This window comes from Gopherus flavomarginatus, chromosome 2 (assembly GCF_025201925.1).
Source record: "Gopherus flavomarginatus isolate rGopFla2 chromosome 2, rGopFla2.mat.asm, whole genome shotgun sequence".
NCBI classification, from domain to species: Eukaryota; Metazoa; Chordata; order Testudines; family Testudinidae; genus Gopherus; species Gopherus flavomarginatus.
Genome location: NC_066618.1, coordinates 9,665,471 through 9,679,684, shown reverse-complemented (window position 1 = coordinate 9,679,684; position 14,214 = coordinate 9,665,471). Strand labels below are relative to the sequence as shown.

The 14,214-nt window shown below is 48.6% G+C and overlaps 1 protein-coding gene across 3 annotated transcripts in view; it reads right to left on the bottom strand.

The window, feature by feature from the left end:
• Nucleotides 1–14,214, bottom strand: part of SEC22C (SEC22 homolog C, vesicle trafficking protein) — a 131,689-nt gene that overhangs the window by 53,776 nt on the left and 63,699 nt on the right. Inside the window, exons 8-9 of one of the 3 annotated variants that reach the window (XM_050942792.1) lie at nt 6,012–6,060; nt 4,172–4,648 (exon numbers count right to left, since the gene is read on the bottom strand). The exons of the other annotated variants lie outside the window; for them this stretch is intronic. Coding sequence (XP_050798749.1) covers nt 6,049–6,060 — 12 coding nt within the window. The 3' untranslated portion in view covers nt 4,172–4,648; nt 6,012–6,048. Of the gene's footprint in view, nt 1–4,171; nt 4,649–6,011; nt 6,061–14,214 lie in introns of those variants that run through there. 3 annotated transcript variants of the gene reach the window in all.

The window sequence follows — 14,214 nt, the reverse complement described above, 5'->3', positions numbered from 1 at the left end:
TGGCCCAGCTACATTTGATCTAAAAAACAAGAGAGAGAAAGAGAAGAAATGAAATGAGGCTATTCTCATGAGATTTCCAGTCAAACCCTATGCTGACTGGGTCAAGAAACCTATAGGCTAGATCCTCAGCTGGTGTAAATCAACACAGCTCCACTGACTTCAGTCAAACATGACCTCAACAGAGCTACCCTCATTTACTGCTGAGGAACCGGCTGTGTAGGGTATGTCTACACTGCTGCTGGAAGCAAGTCTACCCAACCCAAGAGGCAGGCTCACGCTAGAGGGCACTAGTGAGCACACTACAAATAGCAGAGTAGACATTGTGGCTAGGACGGCAGCTTGGACTAGCCAGCCGAGCTCAGACTTACGGGCTTGGGTGGGCTTGAGAGCCTGAGCCGCAGCGTCTACACTGCTATTGTTAGTGCGCTAGCTCAACGAGCTAGCCTGAGTCTGCCTATGTAGACTAGGAGGCTCCCTGCCAACTGTGGTGATGCCATACTCACAGGGTAGTTAATTATTTGCATTACAAAAATATTTAGTGGCCCAAACTGAAATCAGGGCACCGTGGTGCTAGGAGATGTACATACACAGGATAAAAATATCCCTGTCTCAAGAGTTTACAGTTAAGAGCACGGTTCAGAATTCCACCTTTAAATAGACAAGTGGGAGAAAGGAAGGATTTGATTTGGTTTATAGGTGGAGCACTGAAGCCCAGAGAGACTAAGGCTCCAGTTTTTAAAGGCATTTAGCCATTGCTCAGCTCCACATTGCAACACCTGACTTAGGATCCTAAGTGTCCTTATCAGAAGTAACCTAGGCACTTAGGAGCATAAGTGTTATTGAAAGTCAGTGGGACTTAGGTGCCACAATGCCTAAATGTCCATACAAAATCTGGACCTAAGTGACTTGCCCAGGTCCCACAAGGAGTCTGTGGCAAAGGCAGCAACTGAACCCAGATCCTTTGTACCCCGGGATTTACCCCCAGGTCCATCCATCCCCTCTTCTTATGGAGTCCATACGTGAATCCAATAGAGAACTTCCAAAAGTTTTCAGACTTAGAGAAAGTTTGGACAATGATTACGGCCAATAGTGTGTAAAACAAATGCCTGGACTCCAGTGCCTAAATCCATAATTATTCACTGAGTGCTCTGAAGAATCTGGTATTTTACTCGGGTACCTAGATATGGACTTTGGAGCCTGACTTCAGAGCCCTTTTTTTAAACTCTTGCCTCGAGTTCAATTTTTATTTCATTTGAACCTTCGGGCCTCCTTGTCAACAAGGGCTAGTGATGCAGAGGGAGCGTAGTCTAATGGTTGGAGCAAGCAGCTGGGAGTCAGGGTTCCTCACTTATATCCTCTGCCATTGACTTGGTGAGACCTGGGACAATTCCCCGATCCAGGTATTCCTTAGGTGGCCCATCTACCTGTACAGTGCTCTGAAAGGGCTGTTGAGATGGTCCCTAACATGAAGTGCTTGGAGGTCGTTGGACAAACAGTGCCATATGAAATAGAGAGCTGTTGCTGTCTCTGTAGCTGGGAGCTGCCTGTTCGGAAGCCAGTCTCACAGGGTTGACACTTGTAGCTGGAAACGAGGAGGAGGAGCCGGTACCATGTGACTAGCCGGCTCTCCAGAGACTGCAGACCACAGCTTGAGCATCGCCGCTTTGCAGGGGGAATGTAGGCAGGGCCAGCTCCGGGCACCAGCTAAGGAAGCTTGGGGCGGCCAAGACAAAGGGGCAGATCTCCATCCGCTATTGGGGTGGCCCGTCCGGGTCTTTGGCGGGAATTTGGCGGCGGGTCCCTCAGTCCCTCTCTTCCTCATTGAGCTGCCGCCAAAGTGCCGCCAATCAGCCTTTTTTTTTTCTGCCTTTTGGGGCGGCGGAAGACCTGGAGCCGGCCCTGAATGTTGGAAGGCAACACGTGATGACCTGCACTGGGATTAGTGCAGGACACTAGCATTAACAATTTTCCTCTGAACTGAAAGGCCAGGGGATCGTAACAACCACAATGCTCTGTCAGCATTTCCAGCAGAACAGCACATCATGCTGTCAGTACTACTGAACTGCTGCAACCGCTTTCTCCATATCAATATGCCAGCCATGGGACGTACCTGGCCGCCGTTACCATGGTATTGGAGCATCTCACTGTTCTTAATGTATTTCTCCGGTGAGGGAGGGGAGTATCGGAAAGGACTTCCATGCTGTACACGTCCCTTTGCTTACAGCCTCATAGAGTAGCCTAGGTTTACAGCTGACCCCCTCTTATTGGGTTATTTATGGAGATCAGGAAGAGCAGAAGTCTGAGTAGCAGCTCCCAGAGACTCTCACTAAATTTCTTTTCCTAAGCCGGACACATCTCCTCACTCAGACACTAGCTCGGGGTTTCTATATACCCATACTTAGTTCTGCCTTTACTGCAGGTTAGATATGTTAGGTACTTATACGAGCCCCATCCAGGGCCAGATTAATGCAAGGGCTTTAGGGGCTTCAGGACAGGGCCTCGGGCTAAGGGGGGCCCCACAAAAATAAATCAGTGGTCATCAACCCATCGATTGCGATCTCCCAGGTGCTAAAAGTCCAGTGGCACAGCAGGGCTCAGGCAGGGTGCCTGCATGCCCTGGCCCCACACCACTCCCAGAAGCGACCGGCTGCTGGCATGTCTCTGGGGCCCCTGGCATGGGGGAGATGGCTCCACACACTCCCCCAGCATCAACCCCACAGCTCCTGTTGGCTGGTTTTTGGCCAACAGGAGCTGCGGGGGTGGCACCGGGAGACACTGTTCCTCTCCCCACAGGGGCACACAGAGACATGCCAGCAGCTGGCTGCTTCCAGGAGCAGCGTGGGGCCAGGGCATGCAGGCTCCCTGCCTGAGCCCTGCTGCGCCACCAGCCGGGAGTCACCTGTGGTATACCAGGGCCCAACAAAATCTAATAGCCCCGGGTCCACAGGAGAGTTAATCCAGCCCTGGTCCCATCATCCTCACACCCCTTTAATGCACTGATGTGTCTATCCTCACACCGCTCATCTAAGTGAGGACAGTGTTATTATTCCCTTCTAAAGAGGAGGAACTGAGAGAGACTAAGTGAGCTGCCCAAGGTCACATAACTAGTCTGAGCAGAGCCAGGAACTGCAGCTCTAAAGTCCCAGGACATTACCCTAACCACTGGGCCATCATTCCTCTAGGCATGCAGTTCCCTATGCCTTGGTACAAGCATCCCAGGAGGGGTACATCAGCTATGTATTCTAGGCTCCTCTGACTTCTGGGCTTGGTCCCATTGCATATCTACTCCTAGCGCTTCCACGTGACGGGGATTTACCCTGCCACAGTGGCTGGGTTCCAAGAGCAGAACTGGGAGCGCCACAAGCCAGGCTGCAGCACACGTAGCTGAACAGCCTGCAGCAGGCACTGACTGGCACTGTCAGGGTGTTAATCCAGGCTAGACTCCCATTGACTTCAGTGATTCCACCAGGCCCCTTATTACTTTCTGTTCTACTGCAGGTTTCTTGGATTTCCCAAGTAGCCATCGGGCGGCTTACATCCTTTGTATTGCTCAGTCATTCACTTATCTCCTGCTTCTAGCTCTCCCCTCTTACAACATCTCTCAGTATTAGCCTTCAGCACTAATGCTTATCTCTCATCTACCATTTCCCACCCCATGATCTCAAAGCACTCTATAAAAGAGGCTGTCTCATTATCCCCATTTTGCAGAAGGGAAACTGAGGCAGAGGAGCCCTGCCCAAAGTTAGACAGCCAATCAGTGGCAGAGCTGGGACAAGAACCCAGCTCGCCTGCTTCCCACTCCAATATCCACACTGTCTCCCTTTTGCCTAGAATCACAGGCTGCAAAAGGAAATAAGCCTTTCTACAGTGTCCTCCTCTTAATTTATTCCTCCATTAACTTAATTGGGTGTGATGAGGGGAAGGGCCTTTTATCTGAGCAATATTTGGGCAGAGTAACATGCAGATTCAGCTTGGGGAAAATAGCCATCCAAGAGCAGCCTCTGTTGTTTAAGGCTCTGTGTGCTACAAAGATGAACTGTCAACAAAAACAAGGTTTTTAATACCAATGATGTTTTCCAGCACTCCTTTAAGACACACATTACTGGGCAAAACACTCACCCAGGACCAAACACAGGCAGTAAAATACCGTGACTTTTCTATTTATTGACTATGTTCATTCTAAGAAGCTGATTTATTTTATCTACAGTTGCTGACTGATGAGTGGATTTAATCCTACTGCGTCGGTTGTCAGCTGATCTGAGTCTCAAGTTCTCCAGAAGCTTTTTTGCACCAACACAATTTCGGAAAGACACAGTGAGGTGAAGATTTTCTCTCTTGGGTACCTGAATTTAGACATCTATAACTAAGGCACCTTAATAACTTTCTGATTTTCATAGATGCTGCGCACAGATATTTCCCAGCAAAGTCAGTATGATTTACCAGATGTATCTTAGGTACTTACATAGGCCCCACTAATGTAGTATTTGGAAGTATATTTTGGCCTCTGTAGCGGAGTGGGACCGGGGCTTAACCCTCCTTGAAGGCAGAGGGGAGCCACACCAGCTCACCGCGCTCCTTTGGTCCGGGGCCCGCCCCTTGCCTCGGGGCTGTGCAGCAGCCCACGGTCACTTAATGCTCAGGAGCTCTGCTGCAGGGCGGAGCAAACAGACACAGTTAGCAGGTGGCTTCGGCCCTCGGCTGCAGGGCTGAGCAGACAAGCAAACAATTAACAGGTGGCTCAGGCCCTCGGTTGCAGGGCTGAGCAAACAGGCACAGTTAATAGGTGGCTCAGTCCCTCGGTTGCAGGGCTGAGCAGACAAGCAAACAGTTAACAGGTGGCTCAGGCCCTTGGGTGCAGGGCTGAGCAAACAAGTGACAGTCCCAAAGCCCAGGCCTTCGGGAGGGCGGGGTAATAAGCGACTCAGGGCCCAGGCCCTTCAGGAGGGGTTGAGCCACCAAACACCAGGAATGGCCTCCTCAGGCCAGGGAGGAGGGGGAGTCTGCCACCCTTGGAGGGGTGGCAGGGGGAACGCAGGCCCTCCCACTCCACTGCGTTCCAGCCCGGGGCCCTAGCAGCTGTTAACGCTGCTGACGGTTAGTGGGGAGTCCTGACCGAAACACACTGACATCGGTTCAGGTGAGCCTGCAGCCTGACTGGAGTTGGCTGCCCCCGGGCCACTTCCAAACTCTCCCTTGCTGGGTACCTGCCATCCGCTGGCATCGTCTGGTGGGTCCCAGACCATGGGTTCCTCGGGATACCGGGTGTCGGGAGGTCCAGTCCACTCCTCTGGGTACTGGACGTCGGGAGGTCCAGTCCACTCCTCTGGGTACTGGACGTCGGGAGGTCCTGGCCCCTCCTCGGGGTACTGGACGTCGGGAGGTCCAGTCCACTCCTCTGGGTATTGGGCGTCGGGAGGTCCTGGCCCCTCCTCGGGGTGCCAGGAGGGGGGAGGCTCCAACAGCTCCTCCGAAGGCCGGCCGTCGGGTAGCTCAGGCAGCTCCTCTGGGTACCGGGCACGGGGTAGGTCTGACCAGTACTCCTCCAGGTATCGAGGACGGGGCAGGTCAGGCCAACACTCCTCTGGGTATCGAGCACGGGGTAGGCTGGGCCCAGCGGGAGCTCAGGCCCCAGTGTCTGCCTTCTCCGGCAGCCTCCTCTCAACTGAGCGCTGAGGCCGGGCTTTTATACTTCCTGTCCTGCCCCTTGACTTCCGGGGGGCGGGGACAGGCGGCGGTGGCCTTAGACTTCCTGTCCCACCCCTTGACTTCCAGGGGGCGGGGACTGGCGGCGGGGGCTCTGCCCGTTGCCACACCTGTTCTGGCTTGTTCCTCTCAGGGGCAGCGGGGAGTGAGGCCCCCTTGCTACAGCCTCCTAGAAAGATAAGAAGAGTGGTCTTATGGTCTTAGCGTGGGACTCAGTTTCTGAGTGTGGGACCTGGTGATACCATAGATTTCCTCTGTGACTGTAAGTAAGTCACTCAGGCCCAGATACTCTCATGGGAGTTACTTACCTGCTTTTGAGGATGTTGGCCTTAGTCTGTCTGTTCCTCAGTTCACCATCTGTAAAATGGGAATAATGATCCTTCCATTGGCTTGTCTGTTTAGACTGGAAGCTATTCTGGAGAGGGGCTGTCTCTTAGTGTCTGAATGTACAGCACCTAGCACAATGGGGCCTTGATCTCAGCTGGGGCCTCTGCTATACTAAAGATCCAATGAAGCTCATTGTTTAAATCATGCATCCAACTCCATGTAACTGTCACAGCAATAATAATGCAGCAATATGTTGCACCTCCAGAGAGTGTAAATCTCTGCTGAGTGCCCTGCACAGCCTAATTAGTGAGCACGTTCAGCACGCCCAGTAAAACTGGGTTTAAACTTCATTCTAGCTTTGCAGCTTATCTTTGCGGAAGAGCTGTCATTCAGGAAACCACTCGCCCTTTCAGATTGACTACAGACTTAAAGGCAGACAGAGTGTGTTGGCTCAGTAGATTATTTTCTCTCTCTAGATTCTAGAATTCAATTAAATTAAACATTAGGACTATCCTGTTTTGGGAGGTGGCCCACTACAGAGCTGGCTTGTTCATATGTAGTGCACAGGGTGGCTGGCAATAGGCTGTGGGCCTCTGCCTCCTGTTGCTTATGCTGATGTACAAGAAGAGTGCTACCGTTACAGTCAAGGATGGTTCAGTGATGCAAGGACTAGACTGGGCCTCAGGATATGTGAGTTCACTGCCTGCTTCTGCCATGGACTGACTGTGGACAAGGCAATTAATCTCCTCTCTGCGTTACTGGTAACCCATCTGCTAAATAGACTTCCCTACCTCTGGGGGGGGTTGGGATGATGAAATCTATTGAAGATAGTGAGGTGGGTGGACACTGACGTGATGAGAGCCACATAAATAGTTGCTTAGCGTAAGCCAGAGGACAATCACGCCTTGCGTCGTCTCATCATTTCTATTTGTTTCCCCTTTAAAGGTGGGAATGAGCTCTGGCACAGTAACATTTCCAGTCAAATACAGCCAGCCAGAGCCAAACAATCCGAGATGTCTGGCCCGCTACTGCTGCCGTGTGCAGCCACCTGAGGACAAGCCCCCGGAGCAGTTTAATCACGCAGGGCCTGATTCTGTTCTCACGTCAGGGTGAATCCGGAATAACTGCACTGATGTCAATGGACTCCTGGCAGTGTAAACCTAGGGAAAGCGAGAAAAGATTCAGGGACTCAGAGTGCAACAGGAAGAGCAGGGATATAACAGGAGGGCCGTGTGACTGCCAACAAACACTTGGAATGAACAGATACGCTGCTTTGAAATTTGATAAGGTGTTGACCTTTAAACACATATGTTTTTCAAGGAAAGCTCACAGTAACAGATCCCCATTGAAAAGTCTCCTGATTATGTCTTCTCACTGAGTCAGAGAGAGGCATCTAATTCGAAATCATATTTTAAGTTATATTGCATGTTTGCTCTGATAGACCCCAACACCCTTGACCAACTATATTCTCTATTTGTAGGTACCATTTCACCGCCCCCCGAAATGCAGCCACCTCTGGGGTGGAATGTGGCAGATCTCTAACATTAACCCCTTCTCATACACACCAGACAATCCCTACAAAATACCTTTTCCAACTGACACTGCAAAGGGATCTTGAGTAGGCAGATTGTAATCATGCACACTGGAGTTAACACCCTTACTCTGACCAAAAGCACCATATGATGCTTTAATAACCACTGTGGTCAAGACGTGTTTTACATCTCACCTGACAAATGGCATCTTCAGCAGTATCATGATTCCTAAAGCCCCCGGTTTTCCTTGTTTGTCTTTCATTCAAACCACTGAGCAGACCCGCCCTTGCTTACATTATGAGATTGAATAAGAATCCTGGGGCCATCCCTTCAGATTGCCGACGAAGACTTTGGAAGGGCCAAAGAAACGAAAGCTACACCTGGAGAATCCATCCCAGGTTTTACACTGAGCTCAGTGGATGATGAAATGGCTCTGTAATCGGGGTGAAAGTAGGCCGGTACGGGCCAGTACGGCGTACCGGTAAGAAGCCGGTACCGGCCTGTGCACAGCAGACGTTAAAGCGCTGCCATTGCAGCACTTTAACATTGCTGCCCCTTTTGTCTCCCCTGGACCGCCGTGGCAGGGAGCAAAAGGGGCTGTTGCCCCAGGGCCAGCGATTTAAAAGGGCCTGGGGCTCCTGGCTGCTGCTACTAGCAGTGGCCAGAGCTCCGAGCCCTTTTAAATCACTGCCAGAGCCCCAAGCAGCACAGGCAGGCTGGCTGGAGGACACTGACCCCCAGCCTCTGCCCTTCTGCCAGAGGCTCCGCCCCTTCTGGGGGCTCAGAGCTGGCCCCCACACTGGTAGGAGATTACTATTACTTTCACCCCTGTCTGTAATGCTCATAGTCACATACCCAACCATGGCATCTCAGTGCCTTGATGCCAGGAGCACTCCAGTAATGTGGATGTAGCACTTTAATTACTCACCTGGGCTTCATATACATTTGTTACTATTGTGACTTTACCCAAGGTCCAATCCAGACTGATGGACAGCTGTGGCCCTTCAGTTCTCCAGCCTGGGGTGCCTTTTACACTGCTTTGCTATGAGAGCCACCACTCCTGATCTGCTATCACATAGCCTCCGGCATGTAAATCACTCCCAGCTATGCTGTATGAGAGCTATAGCCAGGCACCTTGAATTACATTGCAGGACAAAACCATTAAATTCCCAGTCCCAGACTTTCCCCCAGAAATGTGTGTCTTGACTGCCCAACACCCTCCTGGACAATACAAGCTTATCAATACAAGTCTGTCATTTATTAATAGAAAATGATATCCACAAATCTTGTTTTCCCAAATGGAGTTTCCCCAAACACTGCAATCCCAACTCACTGGTTTAGATAAAACAACAAAACAAATTTGTTAACTACAGAAAGATAGATTTTAAGTGACTACAAGCAATGAGGCATATGTCAGAACTGGTTACAAGGAAATAAATGGTAAAATGCAACTACCCCCTAACTTAACAAGCTAAGTGAATACAAAGCAAAGGTCTCTCTCACCACAAGTTCCAACAATCTTACTGACTGAATCTTTCAGTCAGGATCTCCCCACCCCGATCCAATGCTGCTTCCTTTGTTCTTCAGAGATTGATGGTGCCGTGGGTGGACAGCAAGGGAGAGAGGATTTGGGCATATGTCCTCTACTCTTATAGCTCTTTCTCTTGCACAAGAATCATCTCCAGATGTTGTTCAGGAGACAGCAAGTCTTTGTGGCCAGGAACCTTAAGCTGTTTCTTTTTCAAAATGTAGATTTTTTTGCCCACATTCTCTCTCCAGTCAAAGAGAGCCACTTAACCAAGTGATGGGCTGTTTGATCTCATTGACGTCTGGCCAAGGCATTGGCTAGCCTTTTGTCTCTGGGGAACTTGTTTGTGACTTCCCTCAAGAGCGAATCTCCAGATGCGGCCACATGGAGGTGCCACAATAGCAAGTAACAAACCCCGTGGCACCACCACATGGTCTTGTTCTTGATCTCTGTGGTGAATGCTGCAGAGTCTGCTATCTGGGGGCTTCACTCTAATATGAGCACATGGTGAAGAGAGATAACATGGTCACTGAGGCATCTTTAGTTCAGGAGTGACAGGATATGTGTGTTATAGGTAGGGTGACCAGACGTCCCGATTTTATAGGGACAGTCCTGATTTTGGAGTCTTTTTCTTATATAGGCTCCTATAACCCCCCACTCCCGTCCTGATTTTTCACACTTGCTGTCTGGTCACCCTAGTTATAGGTCCCCCTTTGTGCACAATCCGCAGCAGCTATGAGTGTGTTACAACAGCTTTAGCTCAAGCTGTAGCAGTTTGTGCTTCTACCTCCAGAGGCCCCTCCAGGCCAATCCCCCGGTGGATCAGCCAAGATGGCAGCATTCACACATGTATGAGGAGAGGCACTTGCTTCCAATGACAATTTCATTGTTTGCTCCTAGTTCAGCGGGTCATGAGAGGGAGACGGTCTGTCTCTGGGTCAGAGAAAGATCGCATTACACAAGAATAATGCATCTTTGTTCCCCTTTTATTACCTGAATATTTACAGTGGCACCATTAAAATTATGGTTGGAGAGTCTGAATGGATTTTTATGCCATCCCCTACCTCCAGGCATTTTGAAAGTGTCACAAACGCTACCCGACCTGTTCACTGCCTGCTCTGAGGAAAGCCAAACAACCTCACACCGCCTGCCGTTTCTTCCTCCTTGCACAATGCAGCAAGGGCGACAACAAAATGAAAGCAAAGGGGAACTTCTTTTGAACCAGCAAGGCTGCTTCTGAGAACCCCTGGTGACAAATGAATCTCTAATAAGCCAGAATCCATCATTACTGTGTGCCGTGTGGCACATGCCAACTCTCTAGTCTCTCTAGCATCTGTCTGCCCAATTTGACAACTGGATTAAAAATAATGCATACGCCAGACAAAGAAATTGCAAAAACCTAGAAGGAGGAACACAAGAGTAAGCCTACTGCTAAGCATGATGCTACTGTTACCCCATCGAACCCTTCCATAAGAATCTCACACCATATTTTATCTAGGGAAAGAAACTATTTAGGGCCCATAGCCAACTATTTTAGTTTATTATTCCGTTATTGTGTGATGTTATGATTAATTAATCTGTTATCTCATATATAATTATTGCATGTTAAATAGAGTAAAGTTGTAGGATTATAGAAGTATAAGAGTGATTAGTATTTAGAAGGAATAATTATGTATTAGATATCTAAGTAAGGAGGGCTGATTCCTGTAAGATTTTAACTTAGCTCTTTTAGGTCTTGGAGGTAAGAAATGCTGACATGAGTGACCGAAGAATAACCTGAGGCCATAAGATTATGGGAAGAAAGGCACCAAGGGGTAATATTGCAAAAAATTAGCAGGAAGATTGGTTTTAAATCACAAAAAATGCTTTAGAGGCACATCTATCTCTAACATATGTCTTAACAACCAGATCTAGGTCATGCATCAGTTCTAACGAAAATAACACGAACTATATACAACCTATAGGAACTGGGGTACCTCGAGTTTCCAAGGGACACTAGACCAACAAGGGATAAGAGGGTTGACACTTTCATGTTCATGCACAGAATGTAGGTATAGGCAGAATCACATTATAAAAGGGGGTGCCCGGATTGGGAAAACTGAGCCTTCTACAGGAAAACTCCAGCAGGAACCATCCCTCTACTGACGATCAATCCATGAGGGACTCATCAGACCCTAACGCTATCTAGGGGATGTGAATGTCTCCGTAGTTATGACTGGTGCATGGCTATATCTAGGAGTTATTTATGCTGTGACATACATAACTTTGTTGGTAACTTGAATAAAATTGATAAAAGATAATGGACCTTGTTCTTGTGATTGTATGAGCTACTGGCCGGTGGTTTCATGAGTTCCTATGAGCTCTAGATATAAAACAGACAGAGATAACTCTGCTGAACTTGAGAAGGTAGCTACCAGAGCAGAACCCTCGCTGGTGTGATATAAAATCACCAAAATTAACTTTCAATAAAAATAAAAGCTACAAGCCTGATCCAACACCCATTGAAGTCAATGGGCGTCTTTCCATTTATCTCCATGGCAGTTAGATTGGGCTGAATTTACCCACACTGTAAGCCATTATAACTCTATTAAAGTCATTGCAGTTCTGCCTGTTTCCAGAAGGGTGAAATCTCACTCAATATCCAATCTTTGAAGGGACGCGAACACTATCCCCACCACCACAGCCTCATTGCTGGATTAACCTTGAGAACAGGTGAACCACATCTCAGTAGAGCAAGATGTCCCAGTGCAGTCAGGATGTGTAATTGCAGTGTGTGTAGACGTACCTGAGCTAACTTTGATCCTGCTAGAAAAAAGCCAGTTCCAGGAACAATAGCAGTGAAGCTGCAGCAGCTAGGGTCCCTACAAGGGGTAGCCCCACCTGCCCAAGACCCTGCATATGTATCTGAATGGCTACTCCCTGTGCTACCACAGCTTCAGCTAGAGCAGAGCTAGCTTGGGCTTGTCTACATGGGCTGCAGTCAGACTTCCCAGCTGCAGGGTAGATACAGCCTTTGTTCTGTATTTGTACACCAGTAAGCACAATGCATCAGGGTCCATGTCTGGGGGTCTTATGAGCTATTCCTATTGCAATGTAAATAGCAAATAATAATCATCAAAACCTCCTCTCCCCTTTGCAATAGCATGGGGTGTCTCCCCGCATACTAACAATCCCCTGGACCACGCCCTTAGAAGACCAAGAGAGCACTGAATATATATTTAGCTTCTTTGAACGCAATTTAGCAGCTGGAAACATGAAGATCACAAGGCCCCAGCACCAAGCTTTACACACACCGATCAGTTGCTTACTACAGGATGAGTATTCCAGAATCTCAGTGCAGTAGGAATGGCAGAAGAGAGGAAAACGGGCTATTATACTACTGTATATCTAGGCTTGGAAGAATTCAGTTTTTATTGGTAAATATTGTTAAGTGTCAATTTCGCTGCGCACACACAAACTGATGGAAAACATATCTCTCTCAGTAACTGAAATGCCCAGATAGGCAAAATGAGAAAAATGCTGCTTGAGAACTTAATAGAGTTTGATTTCAGGATTTGTATATTTTGATACGTGGTGTTCATAGAATCATAGAATATCAGGGTTGGAAGGAAACTCAGGGGGTCATCTAGTCCAACCCCCTGCTCAAAGCAGGACCAATCCCCAACTAAATCATCCCAGCCAGGGATTTGTCAAGCCTAATCTTAAAAACCTCTAAGGAAGGAGATTTCACCACCTCCCTAGAGATTCCAGTGCTTCACCACCCTCCTAGTGAAATAGTGTTTCCTAATATCCAACCTAGACCTCCCCCACTGCAACTTGAGACCATTACTCCTTGTTCTGTCATCTGCTGCCCTTGAGAACAGTATAGATCCATCCTCTTTGGAACCCCCTTTTAGTTAACTGAAAGCAGCTATCAAATCCCCCCTCATTCTTCTCTTCTGCAAACTAAATAATCCCATTTCCCTCAGCTTCTCCTCATAAATCATGTGCTCCAGCCCCCTAATCATTTTTGTTGCCCTCCGCTGGACTCTATCCAATTTTTCCACATCCTTCTTGTAGTGTGGGGCCCAAAACGGGACCCAGTACTCCAGATGAGGCCTCACCAATCTCAAATAGAGGGGAATGATCACGTCCCTCGATCTGCTGGAAATGCCCCTACTTATACAGCCCAAAATGCCATTAGCCTTCTTGGCAACAAGGACACACTGTTGACTCATATCCAGCTTCCCATCCACTGTAACCCCTAGGTCCTTTTCTGCCGGACTGCTGCCTAGCCACTCAGTCCCTAGTCTGTAACAGTGAATGGGATTCTCCTGTGCTAAGTGCAGGATTCTGCACTTGTCCTTGTTGAACCTCATCAGATTTCTTCTGGCCCAATCCTCTAATTTGTCTAGGTCCCTCTGTATCCTATCCCTACCCTCCAGCATATCTACCACTCCTCCCAGTTTTGTGTCATCTGAAAACTTGCTGAGGGTGCAGTCCACGCCATCCTCCAGATCATTAATGAAGATATTGAACAAAATCAGCCCCAGAACCGAACCTTGGGGCACTCTGCTTGAAACCGGCTACCAACTAGACATGGTGCCATTGATCACTACCCATTGAGCCCGACAATCTAGCCAGCTTTCTATCCACCTTACAGTCCAATCGTCCAGCCCATACTTCTTTAGCTTGCCAGCAAGAATACTATGGGAGTCCATATCAAAAGTTTTGTTAAAGTCAAGGAATAACATATCCACTGTTTTCCCCTAATCCACAGAGCCAGTTATCTCCTCATAGAAGGCAATTAGGTTAGTCAGGCATGACTTGCCCTTGGTGAATCCATGCTGACTGTTCCTGATCACTTTCGTCTCCTCTAAGTGCTTCAGAACTGATTCCTTGAGGACCTGCTCCATGATTTTTCCAGAGACTGAGGCTGACTGGCCTGTAGTTCCCCAGATCCTCCTTTTTCCCTTTTTAAAAGATGAGCACTACATTAGCCTTTTTCTAGTCATCTGGGACCTTGCCTGATCACCATGAGTTTTCAAAGGTAATGGCCAATGGCTCTGCAATCACATCCGCCAACTCCTTTAGCACCCTTGAATGCAGCGCATCCAGCCCCATGGACTTGTGCTCGTCCAACTT